This window comes from Pistacia vera, unplaced genomic scaffold (assembly GCF_008641045.1).
Source record: "Pistacia vera cultivar Batoury unplaced genomic scaffold, PisVer_v2 Contig100, whole genome shotgun sequence".
NCBI lineage: Eukaryota > Viridiplantae > Streptophyta > Magnoliopsida > Sapindales > Anacardiaceae > Pistacia > Pistacia vera.
Genome location: NW_022195028.1, coordinates 522,180 through 541,495, shown reverse-complemented (window position 1 = coordinate 541,495; position 19,316 = coordinate 522,180). Strand labels below are relative to the sequence as shown.

The 19,316-nt window shown below is 34.8% G+C and overlaps 4 protein-coding genes across 4 annotated transcripts; 2 read left to right on the top strand and 2 right to left on the bottom strand.

Moving 5' to 3' along the window:
* Positions 1-623: 623 nt before the first annotated feature.
* Positions 624-7,517, top strand: LOC116130316 (transcription initiation factor TFIID subunit 15). Its single transcript, XM_031416099.1, has 8 exons — positions 624-762; positions 957-1,129; positions 1,231-1,586; positions 1,710-1,904; positions 2,609-2,692; positions 5,497-5,575; positions 5,654-5,780; positions 7,015-7,517. The coding sequence occupies exons 2-8, from the start codon at positions 1,010-1,012 to the stop codon at positions 7,233-7,235; spliced, it is 1,182 nt and encodes a 393-aa protein (XP_031271959.1). The 5' UTR covers positions 624-762; positions 957-1,009; the 3' UTR covers positions 7,236-7,517.
* A 1,372-nt stretch (positions 7,518-8,889) lies between these two features.
* On the top strand, positions 8,890-10,240 carry LOC116130403 (gibberellin 2-beta-dioxygenase 6-like). The gene is made up of 3 exons (XM_031416185.1): positions 8,890-9,358; positions 9,436-9,757; positions 9,846-10,240. The coding sequence occupies exons 1-3, from the start codon at positions 8,892-8,894 to the stop codon at positions 10,080-10,082; spliced, it is 1,026 nt and encodes a 341-aa protein (XP_031272045.1). The 5' UTR covers positions 8,890-8,891; the 3' UTR covers positions 10,083-10,240.
* Positions 10,241-12,541: 2,301 nt separating this feature from the next.
* On the bottom strand, positions 12,542-13,599 carry LOC116131901. The gene is made up of 2 exons (XM_031417592.1): positions 13,301-13,599; positions 12,542-13,220 (listed from the first exon to the last, which is right to left on the bottom strand). The coding sequence occupies exons 1-2, from the start codon at positions 13,559-13,561 to the stop codon at positions 12,879-12,881; spliced, it is 603 nt and encodes a 200-aa protein (XP_031273452.1). The 5' UTR covers positions 13,562-13,599; the 3' UTR covers positions 12,542-12,878.
* Positions 13,600-15,248: 1,649 nt separating this feature from the next.
* On the bottom strand, positions 15,249-17,696 carry LOC116123055. Its single transcript, XM_031408878.1, has 4 exons — positions 17,403-17,696; positions 16,196-16,294; positions 15,747-15,856; positions 15,249-15,486 (listed from the first exon to the last, which is right to left on the bottom strand). The coding sequence occupies exons 1-4, from the start codon at positions 17,614-17,616 to the stop codon at positions 15,406-15,408; spliced, it is 504 nt and encodes a 167-aa protein (XP_031264738.1). The 5' UTR covers positions 17,617-17,696; the 3' UTR covers positions 15,249-15,405.
* Between the last annotated feature and the right edge of the window lie 1,620 nt (positions 17,697-19,316).

Sequence of the window (19,316 nt, the reverse complement as noted above, 5' to 3'; positions counted from 1 at the left end):
TGACTTGAGAAATTTCCATATTTAAGTGATATGTTGATATACTTGATAATGATGATATATGCAATGAGTTTACTTTAAATATAGATTAATTTTTTTTGGTATACTGGTGGGATTATCATCTCCTTATCTTTTTGCTCTCTTTTTGCACTATACGGGTCCGGTTCTGGTTTTGGTTCCACCACTTCAAGAACCAAACCCAGACCTGGGAACCGGAACCAAAACCGAGGTCTGGGTACCCGACTACCTGGGGTGGAACCGACGTGTATCTGGGGTGTATTTGTAAAATCTGTAAATAGTTAGGGGAGTATTTGTAAGTTTCATAGGGTATATTTGCCATTTTTGCGAACAAGAGGGGTGCATAAAAATTTATCATAGGTTCCGGTTCTAGGCATTTAGGAACCGAAATTGATTAGGTTTGGTTTGGTTTCCTAAATCCTAGTAACCATCCGGTCTGAGTTTGAGTCCAGGTCTAGTTCCAAGGAATTGGGTCGGGTACCTGGACCCGCTCACCCATAGACAGCAGAGGTCTAAGTGGCTATTTTGGAAGTTGGTGGGGGCTGCTAGTTTTAAATGTTTTAGGGGTCTAAGGGTAATAGGGTATTAACCCGGAAAGAAACCTTAAAAGGCCTGTGGAATTGGACCTTTTGATTTGAAATCCGTCTTCAAAGAAGAATCAGCAAATCGGAGACTAGTAGTGGCGGCTTTCTTTATTCACTGCATTCTCTTCTTCATCTTCGTTTCATCTCATCTCGTCTGCAACCGGTAAGAGTTCTTTTAATTTCTCCATTAGGGCAAAGATTTTAGGGTTCCTTGCCAGCTTTTGGATTTATTTATTGGAAGAGCTTTCGATCTGCAATTTATATATTTATCTCATTAAATTGCAATGATTTTCTAATGATTTGCCTTTTAGTTGTATTCACATATACTTTATATGTATTTTTTTTTTTTGGATGTAGAGCCTGTAGCTAGTTCTGTTAGTGTGAATATCAATTGATGAGATTGGGTCTCAATGACAAGTTTGTCAGCGAAAGCAGCCTTTACAAATGGGTCTGTCTATGTCTGTAATTTGCCTCAGGGGACTGATGAAAACATGTTGGCTGAATATTTTGGCACTATTGGGTTGCTAAAGGTAAGATTTTTTACCTTGTGTTCTAGGAATTTATACTTTATGCCTAGGGGAAAAATTGTTAGTTTTATGTATACCTTACGTGTATGTTGCATGCTGTATAGAAAGACAAGCGTACGGGTCGACCAAAGATATGGTTATACCGAGATAAAGCAACAAATGAACCAAAAGGAGATGCTACAGTTACATATGAGGATCCACATGCTGCATTGGCTGCTGTTGAATGGTTCAACAATAAGGATTTTCATGGCAATATAATTGGAGTTTTCATTGCTGAGTCTAAGGGCAAAGATGAAAATGCCTATAACTCGGTTGCAGATCCAACTGTTGGTGAGGATTATGGTGGATTAGAGGAAAATTCTAGGGATATGGATGCGATTGCTGGACGAGGTAGAGGTCGGGCTGATGCTTCAGGGAAAGCATGGCAACAGGAGGGAGACTGGATGTGTCCGAATACAAGGTCTGTGATGTGATATTGGTGAGCAGCTCTTCTTGATCTTTCATAGTCCTGTTTTAGTGTTCAGTTTATACTATGATTATTTTTTAGCAAATAGCTCCTTCAAATGCTCTATTGTGGTAGCAGCTGTTCCAACATAAATTTTGCATTTCGTGGTGTGTGCAATCGTTGTGGAACTGCTCGACCTGCTGGGGTATCTGGTGGTGGCACAAGGACTGGTGGTCGTGGGAGAGGTCGTGGTGGCGTTGAGTCAGGGAGCCATGGCCGGCAAATTGGTGCTTCTACAGGACTTTTTGGTCCAAATGATTGGCCTTGCCCTATGTAAGTCGTTTTTGCTAAATTCTATATTGTCTTGACTGTCATTTTGTAATCACCTGATTCTGTTTTAACACAGCTTTTTCTTGGCTAATTGGAATATCTTCAGGATCAGTTTTAGTTTTATTATGATTTTCATAATGTTTTTTACTCAACTTTTATTACTTGTCTCATAATTTAATCAAATCCTTGTTCGGTGAAAAAGAGCTGATAAATTGATCTGTTAGTTTCATCTTTGGGAGCGATAAGGCTTTGTAGTTAGGTTTAGTGAGTACCACTGCAGCATGAATACATTTGGCCAGCAAGGTTATATCAAAAGCTATTACCTAAAAACAATTTGACTAAAGTGTATATAGGTTTAGCCCTAGTGGTGGTATCCAATTTTATCACTATAGTTAATAGGGTGCTTGCTGTACCTACCTTAAGATTGTAAGGCTCAGAGTGGGTTATGTGCAGCAAAGTGGGTGCATGGACCTATGATAAAGTTAGGGGCATGATAGGGAAGGAAGTAAGTATTCTTGAATTCAGGCTGATACTATAATTCCTAACTATGATATTGTTTATTACAAATATATAAGTGTTAAGGTGATTAATTACCATATCATCTATATATTAATTTGCATATGCACTGTTTGTGCTATATTGATTTAGGAGACATACATCCTTCTGCAATTTTATCTTACCTTGTTCTTTTTTCATCTTTCTTTCAGGTGTGGCAATATCAACTGGGCAAAGCGAACAAAATGCAATATTTGTAACACCAATAAACCTGGTCATAACGAGGGTGGTGTGAGGTATAATATGATAATTTCTTCTTTGTTATATATATATATTTTCCATTGTAAATTTGATTATTGCTGCCAATATAAATATTCACTATAACATATTGTTTGCAAGTAAATGTAATTTTCCGTATTTCTTGTTTATTCTTTCGTATGCATGCATGATTTCCGGCCTCCCACTTTTTGAGGGAGAGGCATTGTTTGCCTTTAAGTAAATGTACTTTATGTGGATTAGCGTATAGCTAGCAACAAACACAATTACATGTGGCTTTTTTGTTCTTTTTTATCTTAATTTTTCTTTTTCTTTTTTCTGTAAATATTTGGCTGTTCTTATGTGTCATTGTTTATCCTAAAAAATGATGAGCCAGAAGTATAATTTTATATTTCATGGTTATCATTGCTAGCTTGTGAAAACTCGTTAAACCAACAAAATTGTAATGTCAAGACCATCAAATTAGAAGAAATGTAACATCACATGAAGTAAAAAGTAAACCAAATATACTTAATCATTAGACTTCATTACAACTTTTCTTTCTCCAGTAGGAAGCAAAAGGTTTTATTTACATCAAAAGATTTACATATCATGATTACATGCATAAAAATTCAACTGATATTAGTTTAGTATAAATTAAGTTCCCAATTCTAATACACTTCTAATTTTATTATTATTATTTTTTTGTCATTAAATTTTATCAATCGCAATTCTGGAGAAACTAGGGCAAGGTAGGGAACACCAATCCTTTCTTAATCCAGTAATAATTCAGGGACAGGCCTATAGCCCTGTTCCACAAATTGGTATTAACCCTTGCCCCTAATGGGATGGGTGCTTACAAGGGCCCCATTAATCGTGGGGATTGGCCAGCTCTAGTATGAAAATGTTTTGGAAGTTTAGGGATTGATTCATCTTAACTATTTACAATTTCTACTTGGTGTATGGTTTGTCTGTTAGTTTACTTGAAGGGTTATTTGAAGAGTCGTGTGCCTCCTCAGGCAGCTTTCTTTCTCAGATGGCAGCTTTAGGTAAGATTTGTGCAGTGATCGTTTGGTTAAGAGTAAGAGTGACGTAGGACAACCTAGAGAAATTAGGGATTAAATGTATTTTCTATAGGATACACGTTTATTTGTTTCCTAGTTTAAATAAACGACATAGGATGATCTTCCTGGAGATTTCCATAGCCTTTCAGATGGTAGCTTGATTCTTTTGGATATTTCATTTTAGTGTTTTTATATTTGATTTTAATTCCTTGAATTTGTTTACCATGTAAAACTAGGTTTACCCTATCTATTGTGGCATATTTCATTGTTAAGGGACAATTTCTGAATTGATAATAAAGATGCTTTCTCCTCCTATTTCTGTGTTTCTCCATTGATTCTTCTAATTTTCTCCCCGTTCTTGCTATCTCTCCCTCAACTCTATTATTTCTTGATCTCCATCACTTGGTTTAGTGTCTGTAAATTTAGTGGTGAGACAGTGGATCATCTGTTACTATTGCTAGTGGCTGAAGAACTCGTCTTTGCTGTTCCCCTTTTCCTGAGTTTGTTGGACTCATTTTTTGGTTCATGCTTATTAGTTGGAAAAGCACTCATGCAGAAAACAAAACCGGTTGACTATGGATGCAGTTTGATCAATGTTCAATTTGGATTATCCTGGCTTCAGAGAAATGGATAAAATTGAAGGAGATGCTGTTAAACCATTTTTAACCTAATGTCTGACTCATTCTATACTGACGAGAAGAAGATGAAGTTTTAGTCCTTAAGATTAAGCTTTCTTCTGATTTTTCTTCTTCCGAACTCTCCTTTTGGCTTTTTTTGGTGTCTTTTCAGTTTTAGGGAGTTAGATTTGGTTGCTGTTTGTTCATTCTTTTTTGTATTTTTTTACGTGTGGTACTTGCCTTTTTACAGCCTCTGTTAATCGTTGGGGCCACTCATTGCTATTTAAATTTCTTAATCTGAAAACAAAACGAAGAAAATATGGATTTGCATTACGAAATCTTTTCTGAGATCTTTATGCCATTTGAAATGATTAAGTATTAGTTTGGTCTATGGATGACCAATAGGGAGGAATTAGTTTGGTCTATGGATGACCAATAGGGAGGAATGATTAAGTGTAGTGACCTACATTTACCACTAGGAAGTTATACTATTTTTGTTTGACTTCATTGTTCTTAAGGGCTTGTTTATCTGGATGTTGCATTGTTATCTGTAGACTGGACGTGTAACTTTGGATTTTTTATTTTAATTTGTAAGCAACTTTATCTTTTTCTATTGAACTAGTAGTACAACCTATTTTCTTTCTTTTAAATATAGTGATTGTTGCCCGCAGTTATTGCACACCAAGAAACCAACATAAACAACAATATAGGAAAATGCCTTACATGCCAATTCCATATACTTGCATTATTGTAATTATCTTTACTTTTGAATGCACCACTTGCACATAGGGAAAAGTGAATACAAATCTTGCACATTTAAAATCATTAATTCATGTTATATCTTTCATTGAATGCAGAAAACTTCAGTCTTCCTTCTAAGAGTCTTTTTATCTTTATTTTATATAATCTAGATACACAGCTATTGCATATGCATCCCTATTATGTGTATTACAAAATTTATTAGGCACATAATTTAATTCGTAACAATAATCTAATTTTTCTTTCTTTGCATATATGATTTGATTTTTTATCCTAATACCTTTGAATATTATCTTCATGAGAACTAATTAATACATCATTTTCACAATCATTCCTGATACTATTAATTAATTCATTGCATAGCTATTATATTGCTGAAATACAAGTGTATTTATTGCTGGACAGAGGAGGTCGCGGTGGTGGTTACAAAGAACTTGATGAAGAAGAATTGGAGGAAACCAAGCGACGTCGGCGGGAGGCTGAAGTAATATTTACTTGCACTAGCATCACTTGAGGTTGCATAACATATGCTGAATTAACATTCTCTATGATCTAATGTCAGGATGATGGTGAGTTGTATGATGAGTTTGGCAATCTGAAGAAAAAGTTCCGTGCCAAAACACAACAAGCTGAAGCTGGACGGGTGCTTCCAGGTGCTGGACGTGCTGGATGGGATGTTGAGGAACTAGGTATTTCGTGTGTTGTTCTATTAAATTTTTCTCATGTATCTATTTTTCTGTTTTGGACATCATAACTACAAGAAAGTTTAATTTGAGAGCCAGAAATGAAGTAGATTTGACTTCTCTAATCATGAGCACTGGCTCACCACTTAGTCTCTCAAAATATGCCTCTGTAAAACTGGGGTCATTCAATCTGTTCTTACTGTGACTTATTTTGGGTTTTTTATATTAAAGATTTCTCCTACTAGATTTTTCATTTTGTCTTTATTTTGTGTTTGCAATCCTATTATTATGGGGGATCAAGGTAATTTTGGTAAATTTACCTTTTTACTGGAATATGCTAAATTTAGTCTGTTGGGTCTTATCTTAGATCTATTATTGAGTTATCAAATCCTAGTAAGTTTTTTAGTTGATTTAGAATCAAAGTTTTGGTGAAGGTTTTAAATCCGTTGATTTTTGAAATCTGTGTTGCTATTAGGAAATCGCTCGGATATTTTATGTGCATTGTCGTGTTTTTAGAGTTACTCAAATTTGTTTTTGTTCTTATAAGATTTGAGTTTGATCTTGAGGGTTCTATTCAATTGTGTGATTGCTCTTTTTGTTCCTATTTTGTGTTCCTCTTTTCACCTCTTATATACTTAAAAACCAAATCAGGCCCTCATACTGCAGAATGACGGCAGAGCTTTTATCCATTCTATCTTAAAAGCTCTGATTCCCTCATAACAGCCTTAATTTGTATCTACCAGTTGACTGCTGAAAGATTTTGTCTTGCTACTACTGAAGAGAAACTGCCAACCTACTTTAACATGAGAACAACTAAACAGCCACTTGTATCGACACTTTATTGCACAATTTTTATATTAAAAATATTCTGAACCATTTTCCGTCACTTGACATAAGGAACAAACACATGAAACTTTCCCTAGTCACTGACCCCTTGACGATCGCTGAGCAGGTAAATGGGTGTGTACAGATTTTAAACCTATAGCTGTAACGTGGCAAAGTGAGAATGTGGAGTGGTCATAGACAGAATATATAGGTATTTTTGCAGTTTGATGGGTGGAATCAAGTAGATCTTGTTAATGTTGGGGCAAAACATTGGTTTCTATTCAATATTATTTATGTTAAAAGAGTAATTAGCAAAGACATTTATTAGCATCCTAATGATAATAATTATAATACCTTTTAAATTGGATAGGTTTTTCAAGTGATTGCTTCATTAACAAAAATAATTAATATGCAGGCGTGGTTGATAGAGATGGGAGAGAGAGAAGCAGAGATAGGGGAAGGGAAAGGGAAAGGGAAAGGGATGATAGGCAAAGCAGCAAGAGTAGGGATCGTGATGATTGGGAGAGGCGTCGAAGCAGAGAGAGGGATCGAGGTAGAGATAAAGAGCGGCATTATGATCATGATCGAGACAGAGAATATGGACGAGACAGGGACCGAATCAGGTATCGTCATTGAGGTTGGAAGGAATACCTGGGGGTTCTGTAGTGTTGTCTTATTGGATAGGAGTGGCAAAATTTTATATGTTGGAAAGATAGCATAAGAACATTAGATTTGAGATGAGTTGGCATCTTAAGCAAGTTGAATTCTGGGATTATATTCAGTTGTTCTTAATGGTATATTTCTTAATATTGCGATCTGCACTGTATTTTAAATTTTCTTGGAACCTTGTACTGCTTGGATGAATTGGGGAGGTCAGAACATGGATTGGAACAATTTTAAAATTTCTTGGGATTGTCTTTGTCTGTCATCTCTCTTTAAATTTTACTATTCAAGAGTGGTTTTTGGTATGTAACCCCCGTACCTTTAAACATACAACAATACAAACTAGATGCTTATCTCTCATTGCTGGAGTTGTTTTGATAGCATCAGCGAAGTCTGATATTATTATGTTGTCAGGCTTTGTGGTATGTGAAATGTGAATGGTAATAAAAAGGCATAAAACTTCCAAAAGCAATCAGTTCCATCCAAAGGCTGACTTCCCTTTTTGAAATAGAAAAGAAAGTCTTTTTGGTTTTGTTCTTCATAAACTCCAATTACTTTGAGATTGTAAGTCAAACTTCCGTTTAATTGTATTTCTTATTCTTTGAGCATCTGATACTTTTTTCTCATTAATAAATAATAATACGCCGCCTGATTCCTTACTATTTAAAAAGTGATATGGTCTGATACTTTGAGTTGCAACGGTAATGCCATTCTGCATATCAATATAATATACCCTGATTTGGTGAAATTATTCTAATCTCTTCTAACAGCCTTGCTTCCATTGCATTATGTCACAACTTACTCAGGCGCTATTACTATTAGGTGTGGGATCGACATTGTCATTGGTCGGCCAACATCGGTCTGACTCACTTTTACAAGTGTTGGGAGGTATTTGTAATGACTAAATTATGGGTAGTTGCATGTAAATTTCCGAAATGATAAAGACATGTTATGGCATTGTCTATTGGGCGGCATTACATATTTGAGATATAATGTCAAAATTCAACCTTGAAGTTGAAGTTGAAGACTCTTCTGGGCGGCACCAACACCATGTTGTATGATTTTGGGGCCCGCCCTCTTCCTTTACATGTTCTACTTTGAAGCACATGCTACATCCCTTCTTCTTTATCTTTCATTTTCACTATAACTGGTTCTATATTCACATCTTAAATGTTGCTAATTATTTACACAGTACAGGAATCTTGATTATTTTTATAATCAGTTGCTGACTGAGAAAAAGAAAAACTTATTGAGGGGTTGAGTCATGTGCCTTTCCTCAATGGGTATTTAATGATTATGCATGGTTGATGCAATGATGCTTCTAAAATCAAACCCTGGTGATCCATGTGTTTCAATTTTGGGTTTGGATTATATTTACTTGCAGGAGAAGTGAAAAGCAAAATTACGTTTGGGTTTGGATTTGGATTTGCAATTAAAAAGATGAAAATATATTCAAAGTGTTTGTGCAGCAGACTTAGTCTCTCATAGAGTGAAATCCTCTGCTTTCGACAACTGTCATGATTTGGTAATTTCCCCTTGTTCTCTTCTCCTTGTGCTCTTTGTCCACTGTCCCTATAAATATGGTTACCATCACCACTTCATTACCCTCCAATTATCATAACACGAATGATGATTCACTCTAATTCAAACCCACCTCTCCTCAACCATCTTGGACAACTTCTGAGCCTAAGCCACCACCCACTTGAAACAACAATATGTAATGGTGATGGAGGAGTAGTCATCAATCAAGAATGCCAACTTCCATTGATAGACCTCAGTGGCCTAAACAGCCCAGATGAAAAGGACAAGCTAGCTTGCACTGCAGCCATTTCTCGAGCGTCGTCCCAATGGGGATTCTTTCAAGTCATAAACCATGGCATAAGCCCTGAATTGCTTAAGAAGATGAGGAAAGAACAGAAGTTGTTGTTTGAAACATCTTTTGAAAACAAAGCAACTTGTGGTCTTCTCAATAATTCTTACAGGTGGGGGAATCCAACAGCTACTACTCCAAAACAATTCTCATGGTCTGAAGCTTTTCACATTCCTCTCACTAGAATTTCTGATGAATCATGCTATGGAGACTTCACATCTCTAAGGTAACTATTCATTTTATCAAACATAAAGTTTCTAAGGCATTCATTCCACTCATTAAACATAGTTGGGTTGTGAATAGGATAGTGATGACAGAATTTGCAGCGGCAATGTCAAAGTTGGCGAGGTTACTTGCAAGAATTCTAGCAGAAAATTTAAGCCAGAAAAGGGGAGAAATAGATGAGATTTGTGATGAAAGGAGTTGCTTTCTAAGGTTGAATCATTACCCAGCTTGTCCAGTATCTCCAGAGATATTTGGATTAGTGCCTCATACAGACAGTGATTTTCTTACAATTCTTTACCAAGATGAAGTTGGTGGACTTCAACTCATGAAGGATTCCAAATGGGTGGCTGTAAATCCTATTCAAGATGCTCTTATTGTCAACATTGGTGATCTTTTCCAGGTAAAATATAAGGACAAACTTAATCTTTGTCCATAACGCCACAAGTCATTTTTTTGTAAATAATATAAAAAAGAGCTTATGATTGCAGGCATGGAGCAATGATGTCTATAAGAGCGTGGAGCACAAGGTGATGGCAAATGGGAAGATGGAGAGATACTCAATTGCTTACTTCTTATGCCCTTCTTATGAGACTTTAATTGGAAGTTGCAGACAGCCTTCTGTGTATAGAAATTTTACTTTTGGAGAATTCAGGAAACAAGTTCAAGAAGACGTTAAGAAAATTGGGCACAAAGTAGGCCTTCCAAGATTTTTGCAAACAGAATGAAGAAGAACAATACATGTTTTGAACAAAATCCAAGATCAAGACTATGCCGATTGGCATCATCCATCAAACTGTAAACACCATTTGTAATTTACACACCTAAACAGCTCAGAAAATACTATTATTATTTTTGTATTTATGCCATTTGTTTTTTTGTTGAGTTAGTATATGAATCAATATTTAAGAGAGAAATGCAATAGATTCTGCTCTTTTTTTTATTATTATTTTTGTCTAAATTGTTTACAAAACAGAATATTGGGTGAAAAAACTAAGTTACCCATCTAAGACACATTGACCTCCAGATGAAACCATTTTCCAACTCCTAGTAGGGAAAAATATAATAGGCAGCTTTTCAGATAATACCACTATATTTGCGGTAGGTAAACCTTCATTATGTGAAAAATTGCCTCGACAAACAAGAGACAAATATACACCAGAATCAGAGGGAAGGTTGGGAGTTGAATTCCAAACAGTTGAGTAAAAAAAAAAGTAGACCCCAATTAAATGACCAAACATTGTCATAAAACTTTTTACTAAAGATAGCTGAAATAATCAGACTAACAACAGTTGAGAGTATCCAATCACACTCTTTCACAGCTGCAATATCAGCAGCACGGTTCGGGGAACCTGGTGTTGCAGCTGATAAGATGTTGGAGCTCAGCTGCAGATTTATTATAAATGAGGTGAAAAAATTAACAGAGCTTAGAGGAAAAGTCTTTTTTGCAGAAAGATAGTATCAATAACAAGGTATATCTGATGCGGTTTATTTACAGACAATGGAAAAAAAACCAAGAGTCTGAAAACATTCAGAGTTGGATTTTAATAGTGTTGTCTAGCATATACACAGGGAGAGTAACAGAGAATGAAGATTTTTATTCCTTCTCAAACTTAGAAATTAGATACCAGTTTGAGATTATGATTCTTACTAATATGGTGTCATCTTTTAAAGATGGTACTCTTCAACACTCAAGTTTTCACATTTTAGAATGTAAAGGCAGATTTCTCTCTGAAATCATGCACCCTGCTGTTTCCATCAGATCTCTGCTGTACGGTACCATCTTTAAGGTGCTCATTGTACCCAAGTCATTCACCAGGTTAGGCAGTTTAGATCCTCACAAAGTGAAATCAAGGTACCAAACTTAATTATGTTTTAATCAAATTCAATCATGTAATGGGTTTAATCAAAATGCCTATTGCCAAGAGAGGCAATTACCGGGTTTACCCAAAAAAAAAAACCTATTGTTGAATGGGCCCTAAATTCTTAGTCCAACTAACTGCATCTACAAACAAACAGGTAAAGAAGCAATTTAAACTATTAATTATCCCACTTTCTATATAATGCTAGAATGCCACACAGCTTTGCAATAAATGAAATCCCAGTAATTTAGCAGGAACCTTATTTGGTACTGTTGAAATGGTAAAATGGCTGTAAGCCTGTAAAATAGCTCCCTTGTGAACACACAGACACCTGACTTCCAAGCAATCCTTTCGAGGTTTTGACTTCTTTTCTTATTTCCAAATTTTCACAGCACAACAATCAATTCATTGCATCAGATTTAAAGTAATTCACATTGTGCCATGTATACAAACATTACTAAATGCAATTCAAATTACAGCCTACAAAATGCGTTTAATCACATATTATGGCTCTATTTCTACGACACGGCTGCACATATCATTACCTGAAAACCTGCTTTTTCAGCCAATGTACAGAATTATTAAAATCTAGCATGAATAACCATTAGAGGAGATGGCAGATAATTTAGAATTACATCACTACCCAATAAAAGAGAGAAAACACTGAACTAATTAATTGAGGACAAGAAGGCTGATGTTTTTAGGAGGCTACATTTCCTTGTCTTCAGTGTCACCAACGAACAAACAAGAAATGCATATTTCAAAATTATTTGATATGGTCAAATGTTATACAGGTACACATCTGTTGAAGGTTTGAAGACAAATCCACAACTAAATTTCAGAGAAGCCACCAATGTGAAAGACACAATAGTTAAAGAATGTATGGCCTCTAACCGGTTATTTAATAAGACAGGCATGTAATTTTTTGAATCAGATGCCAGCTCTCAAACATGATAAATTCCCAAATTATAGGCACTGGAGCTGAGCAATAAAATTCAAGTTTGCTAATTCTAATATCGATCATTTATCCTTACCCATTTTTTAAGTTTGTGTTTTGCATGCCTAGCAAAAAAGAAAAAGGTGTAGGCATGCCCAAAATGTGAATCAAAAAGTTAATAATGGCTCTGATAGGATATCCCTCAATTGGAAAAAGGGACATAAAATATTACTTCCATAAATTCTAGACATGTTCTACATGTCATAACCATATGAATATATTGGACTTCAATTTCTGAGATTCATCCCTCACATTTAGGGATGCCAAAGAGAACAAAAGCGTGAAAGTAAACAAAATTAACTTTTGGCCAGTCAGATAAAAAGACAAATAAACAACAATCCAACTTGTGATAGATCATAGATCAGTAAAACAGAACCCCAATGAATGATTTCTTTACAAGTAATCAGTATTCCATGTTGCCTCATCAAAATATGCTATTACTCCATAAAAATGCAATTGATTGAAATGGCTATATACATAGCTATAATAATTGAATAATAAAATTGGAGAAATACAAAGATAACAAGTGGAGATAAGCATATACAGAAATATGATCAATGAAAAAAGAGATGGTCAAGCGAACATCAATCAATCAAGCTTAATTATCTTATGGTTCCTGCTTTATCATTGTAAAAAGGTCGAGCAAATACATTCGAAAACCTTCTTCAGTCAAGAAACATTGCTACCTTGTCTTTGAGACTGCTCTTCGATTTAATGTGGGATACCATCTCTTCTCCAACATCATTCTGACTCAGCTGTCTAAACCCTTCATCATTTGTAGTAAATTCAGTCTTCTTTTCTTTGTCTCCTCGGGGTTTCTTCAGCAAAGGACCCAAAAATAGTTCCAGCATATCCTGTGCAGGATCCACTGTTCTACTTTGTACACTAGTCAAATTACAATTGCTTATTCCATCCTCACAAGAGGTGGTTTTCAAACGTTGATCTTGGGATTCAAAATCTCTATCCACCGACTGTAATTCAGCTGTATCTAAATCAATTTGGACAAACTGCAGAAATTTGAGGTTTTGTTAATCAACCATAGAGCCCTGCATTTACTAAAAGCAATAGAAGAAACAAAAAAAATTACCTCTTTTGCGATGCTTAAAAGATCTTCAACACTGAATTCTCTTTCTCCATCATCGCGTGGTGTCGGCTTTTTGGACTTGCCCACTTTCCTTTTCTTGATGTTAGTAGTAAGTGGTTGGGTTGATATTTTTTTACGTTGTCTCTCGGTTTCACAAGAAATTTTGTTTTCCTGCACAGAATTGTTGCTTTTATCTCCATCATCAGGTTTCTTCATGCATGACCATGAGGGTAAACGCCTTCTACTTCCCTCATCTCCAGCCATTGTTACAAATTACCAAATATGCTAAAATAATAAGAGGGTTTTTGGGAACTTTAAGTACTAATTAATTCATCAACATCCAATATTTCCATAAAATCGCAATACATATTGTTACTGTAGATTTTTATTTTTTTATTCTGGGTTAATTTTATGGAAGCATTTTATCAGAAAATGTAAAATAACTCAAGTTTTAGGTTGCATTAAATTTATATAATTTAAAATTCAATAAAAAATAAAAGAGACACATTTAGTTGGTTAAAATCAAACACATTAAGATAAATTGAAAATGAGAAATATAATTAAAACAATGTTATGATATTTCTAATCTACAAACTATGTTGGTCATTAATGATTAATATAATATATTTTTTTTTCAATTTAAAATGATAGAAAACGGTTATATATTACAGTAAATTCTAAGAATCATTATTCGACAAACGATATTTTGTTGATATATAATAATTTATACACAATACCATAACATATTGCAATGATATAGTTTAAAAGTTAAATAATATGACATTAATCTTTCAAATTTTAAGAGAAAATTTGTTTAGAAAGTCGCCGGGGAACTAGACCCCCAATAGTATTAGTTTCACAATTTCATCCAGAACGTTAAAGGTCTCTATCAAAGGACGAAGGGTAAAGTTGTCTTTCAGATTTTTAATATTAAGAGCACTTTCTTTTTCTTTTTTCAATTTCTTTATCTAAACTTAATAAAATAAATTACAAGTCAAGTCAAAAGAAAAAAAAAATAAAAAACCCATCAAGCCATCGTTTCATTCCACAACCTTCGCCTCACTCCACTTCCAACATAATTGCAAACCCCCGCTGAGAACCTCAAAACCAGTGTTTTAAAACCCGAAAGCTTCAACGGGCCGGGTTTAACTTTTCCGATTCACTCTAAAACCCTAAGATTTGGGAGGATGATCGACGAACAATCGACGGCCAAAAGGTTGGGGCTTTTGAAAAATAAGTGTCGGTGAATGGAATGGTCGTGACGGCGTTGATTTCCGGTGAGTAAATCGACTGGAATCGAACAAATCTGGAAACGGCAACAATGGGATTTTGCCGGCGATTGGCGAGGCTAACGGGGGTGGGGTGAGGTGGGTTGTGGTCGGGAGGAAGAGGGGAGTGATTCCTAGGTGATAGGGAGGGTTTTCGACGCTAGCGTCGATGAGATCTGACCTAGAATACTGACGCCGACGTCGGTGAGATCTGGCCAAAATCAAACCTATTTCGGCCAGATCTTGAGTAGATTTTAATGGAAATGGGCTTAAGGGACGATTGGGGTTGCATCTGAGGTGTTGCCGCTGCCAATCAGTCGTCAATCGATATGCATTTAGAGTGTGTTTGATAAAGTTCAAACTTGTAGGGACTTACAGATAATTTTTAGGGGTGTATTTGCTTAATTTTAAAAGTTTTTATCAACCGGTCCACTCGAGACCCGGAAACTTTGCCGGGTTTCACCTTGGATTGGGTTTTAAAACATTGCTCAAAACAGAGATACCTCCATCAGTTTAAATGTCCCTTTGAGAGCCATTCTTATCGTCATTCTCATTTGATGAATTTTTGCGTTTTAGTTTTTAACTTATACACAATATTTAATTTGTTTTTTTTGGAAAAATAACATCATAATTGCAATTTACATAGCAACAGTTAAAAAGTCTATAAGATTAAATCCTTTTAATTAATTTTATATTGACAAATTTGGGAAACCACCGGTTGTTGAATTTGTTGATGATGAAGTGAACATACACAAGAGGGCTTTGCATACTAGAGCTACAATTCCTCTCATGCTATCAAAAATTACTTCACTTCAAAATTTCAGTCCATGGTCCAAGGCCTCATAAACTAGTTGAATCCGGCTCTATTGACGATCGTAATCCCCCACGTACCATCATTTGGGCATAAAATTCTGCATGCTCCTATCAACCAATAAAAAAGTAATTTAAGTTTATAATTTGTTTCACATTTAAGTTGACACTGCAAGGCTGTTATTGCAAATAAAATTGTTTCCAATTCAAATGAGAAAACGCCAACCAAAACATACTAATCCCATCCCATGCCTTGAATTTTTTGTCCACAACAAACTCATGGCCTCCTTGCTGAAAAGTATATACTTTTCCAAAATGGTGGAACAATGTGTTAACTAACAATAAAAATCAACCAAACTGAATAATCATACCTTGACGGCAACAATAACAACCGCTGAGCCACTTTCCCTCGATTCATGAAACAGTCTTCTAGCATCATCAGGTGTAATAGATCGAACCACTTGGGGCAAGACCTTTGCAACTACAAGAGAAGTAGAGAACAGACTTAGATATGTGAAGTTATTACACCAATTATATTATACCTGCCAACGAACTATGTAAAGCCAAGAACAAAATAAAGAGATTGTTCTGCAACAATTTATGTTCATTTAGACCTAGCAACAGCAAATGGTTTCATCATTTTTAACTCAAAAGATCTGTTCAACTTCAGATCAAGGAAACAGAAAATTTGCCACATGAACGACCAAACAAGGCTAAGCTCACCTCTGGCTTTAAAACTCACTTTGAGCATTAAGAAAAAAAAACATTGCCATCTATATATACAGGGGATATTTTCTTCTTTTGTTTGATATATACCTACCTAACTTATCAGAATGGCGAAAATCATCAATTAGCACAACTCTGTAACTATCTCCATTACCAATGCCTTTCTTGTCCTTTAGCTGCCCAATATCTCCTCCTGAATTGCAAAGGAGGAGGAAAGAGCAATAATCACATCAGTCAAAAATCATAATAAAGATTAACAAACCAAGTCTAATAACCCAATACTCAGAATTCATCTCTACCATATAATACATTATTTTGTTTCATTCAACCTTTGAATCCATAATAAGAAAATATATATACAGTTGACCTCAATAGACAACGAGGGAAGAATGCATTTCCTTTTTTAGTATCATGTCTTGATAAATCTATGTGAAAATATTGAGACAAAAGTTCTCTTGAAAAGACTAAATGAATGCATCTGTGGAGCAGGAGCCAGAAAGATCATCAATCAATGAACATGTGCAAAATGAGTATATATTCTATGCAATGTGGTTGGTAATATGTTAGAACTAGGAGATATCTGATTTGCAATCCGGATAGAATCGATTGATTTTGTAAGAAAGAGGATATTGAAAAAAAAAAAAAAAAAAAAAAAGTGTGCTTGTCCAGAAAAAGTCTTTAGAAGCACAGAAATACCACGTCATTTATACAATCAATCAATAACATCACACCACCAATCCATTTATTCTCTCTTTCCTCGATTTAATGCTACCATGACTGGAATTTTTTTAAAATAAATGCATAGATGATACTATTTTTATTGAAAACACGCACAGCCATGTCTATCCTATAGAAGACTTTCTCATTTACTTGGTCGATCCTCTCTTTTTTCTTATCCCGTTGAAGGATTCTTGTCTTATCTTATGAATAGTTTTCCCCAAAACATCGAGCTTACCTCATGTCAGTTCAATCTTCTCATGAACCTTAGGGTTTATAAGATCAGCTTTGAAAACAATCCTTAATCGGTTAAAACCTAACCTCCAGTGACATTTGATGAATTGTTGACAAAACCCATATGTTCCCAAAATATAAAACTTGAACTTTTGATAAATGAGAATCCATGGTGTCAACCAAAATCTGTCTAATTGCATCAGCGTTCCCACCAATGATTATGCTAATAGACAAGTTACTGCAACTGGACACATTAAACCTCTATAGTCTCTAAATTATTCGTAAGTAATAAATAAAAACACCTTATGGCATGTAATGAGATAGAGAAGCGAATTCAGATGAAAAAATACCTTCTAACACTTGTGTAAATGGGTCAAACTGAGACTGATCAAAAGCGGGTCGCTCTAAGACACCCTTGGAAGAACCAAACCTAGTCTTCAAAGCGCCACAGAAAACCCTCCTTTCTTGTGTGGACCTTTGAAAGGGATAGGAAGTCGAAGCAGAAGTAGGAGGAATAAGAGAGAGGTTTGTTAAGCCAAAAGATGCCACTGCCATATTCATCATCGTCACCAAACACGCTCAACTTGTGGTCTTGTTTGTATTTATAGATATTGTTTTTGCACTATTCTCAAAGGAAAAAAAGGAGTGGCATATCATTCCTGAATCTTCTCCATTCAAGATATTTTACACACTCGTTTTCTAATTCTAAGATTCAATAAACACCACAAAAACATATCTGTAATGTTATACCCCGAATTATTTATAATGTCACAAAAAATAGCACATTTCTATTTAACACAAATTTGATGAACGAAATTGTCTCTAACGACAAATCCCAACTGAAGACTTGATTTTGTGATCTTGAGAAGCATTTTTTTTAACGTATTTCTTAACACATTGGCTTATTAAACGGTTTTTGAATATTTGGCACATATGTCTAGGAAATATGTTAAATAACTTATTTTTTAAATGATTTGTTGTTGATTAAGCTTATATTTCAATGGATATGTTGAAAGCGTAATCTTAGTATGGGTTTCCACCAACTCCGGAGGATTCTGACCAAAAATTGTTGAAAGTTGGAGACGAGTTTTGGTCGAATCCCAAGTATTCGGCCATAAATCAACTTCATCTTCTCCAACAGACCTTGCGTTTTTTGGTGGAATCCAGTTGAAACCCCTTGATTCGGCCAAAATACCCAGATTTCAGTCATCATTTCACCGACAACAACCTAGTCTTTCCACTTAATTTTGACACAAAAAACAATATTTTCACTTGATTTCGACACAACCGTTCACAATGATGGAATGTTCGTTCCTCTAAATTCTGCAGCTTTGCAAGTTGCAACGACGACTCTATTTTTCAAAGGGGTCGGAGATATAAATTCGGCCATTTATTGCTCGAGACAAGAGAGATAAAAGTGACAAAACATCAATAACATTCCCACATAATACTTAGAGCTCAAAAATCCTCCGTGCATTAGGTAGTATAATAAGGATATTATAGTAAATTAAGTAAAAATAGGGGTTGAAAAGAGAGTTAATGGAGGGTATTTAGAGTATCTCTAATAGTGCTCTTTAAAGTAAAGAGCGTCTTCATTAATTTTTAAATATAAAGAACAAATTTTTTATCTAGACTCATTAAATTTTAGGAGAGATAATGTTTTTTCAATAAAAAAACATAATAGGAGAGATAAATAATAAATAAAATACATAGAAACTTGTAATTTATTATTTAAAATTAGGATAAAGAGTGAAATTTAACTATTTAAATGTGGAGAGTTAAACTCACTCTTTAATTTTTATTGGACTCTTGCTTCTATGAATAAACTTTTTATAATAGAGAGTTTGGGTCATATAAATAGTCATTTGAAGATGTTTTAATAGACTCTTTATTCTTTAAATATAAATTAATTAGTGAGTTTAACTCTTTACATCTCTATCCCAATTTTATTTAATAAATTATAAGTTCTTATGCATTTTATTATTAAGTCTCTTTCATATTTATTAAGTCTAATTTAAAAGTTCTATTGGATTAGAATGTGAAATATGTTCTTTAAAATAAAGAACACCATTGGAAATGGTCTTATCCGCTCTTGGGTTAGGATAAAAGGAAAGTTGTAATCCTATTAGACTTAGGAATCAGAAAATTAAATAATTAAGTTTTAGAATAACTAATGTAATTGGGGTTAAAAGAAATCTATAAATACCTAGTGATTTTCAAAGGATTATAACTGAGAAAGAATAGCCAAAACGTAAAAGAAGCTA

Bases quoted from the DNA above. Each gene is read 5' to 3' on its own strand.
- LOC116123055 (XM_031408878.1), bottom strand. From the start codon at position 17,616: ATGATGAATATGGCAGTGGCATCTTTTGGCTTAACAAACCTCTCTCTT. The intron at 16,295-17,402 runs GTATTTTTTCAT...TTTGCAATTCAG, and splicing joins ATTTACACAAGTGTTAGAAG to GAGGAGATATTGGGCAGCTA. The intron at 15,487-15,746 runs GTATGATTATTC...ATTGGTTGATAG, and splicing joins TTGTTATTGTTGCCGTCAAG to GAGCATGCAGAATTTTATGC.
- LOC116131901 (XM_031417592.1), bottom strand. From the start codon at position 13,561: ATGGCTGGAGATGAGGGAAGTAGAAGGCGTTTACCCTCATGGTCATGC. The intron at 13,221-13,300 runs GTAATTTTTTTT...AAATTTCTGCAG, and splicing joins TTTTAAGCATCGCAAAAGAG to TTTGTCCAAATTGATTTAGA.
- LOC116130403 (XM_031416185.1), top strand. From the start codon at position 8,892: ATGATTCACTCTAATTCAAACCCACCTCTCCTCAACCATCTTGGACAA. The intron at 9,359-9,435 runs GTAACTATTCAT...GGTTGTGAATAG, and splicing joins GGAGACTTCACATCTCTAAG to GATAGTGATGACAGAATTTG. The intron at 9,758-9,845 runs GTAAAATATAAG...TTATGATTGCAG, and splicing joins ACATTGGTGATCTTTTCCAG to GCATGGAGCAATGATGTCTA.
- LOC116130316 (XM_031416099.1), top strand. From the start codon at position 1,010: ATGACAAGTTTGTCAGCGAAAGCAGCCTTTACAAATGGGTCTGTCTAT. The intron at 1,905-2,608 runs GTAAGTCGTTTT...TCTTTCTTTCAG, and splicing joins AATGATTGGCCTTGCCCTAT to GTGTGGCAATATCAACTGGG. The intron at 2,693-5,496 runs GTATAATATGAT...ATTGCTGGACAG, and splicing joins CATAACGAGGGTGGTGTGAG to AGGAGGTCGCGGTGGTGGTT.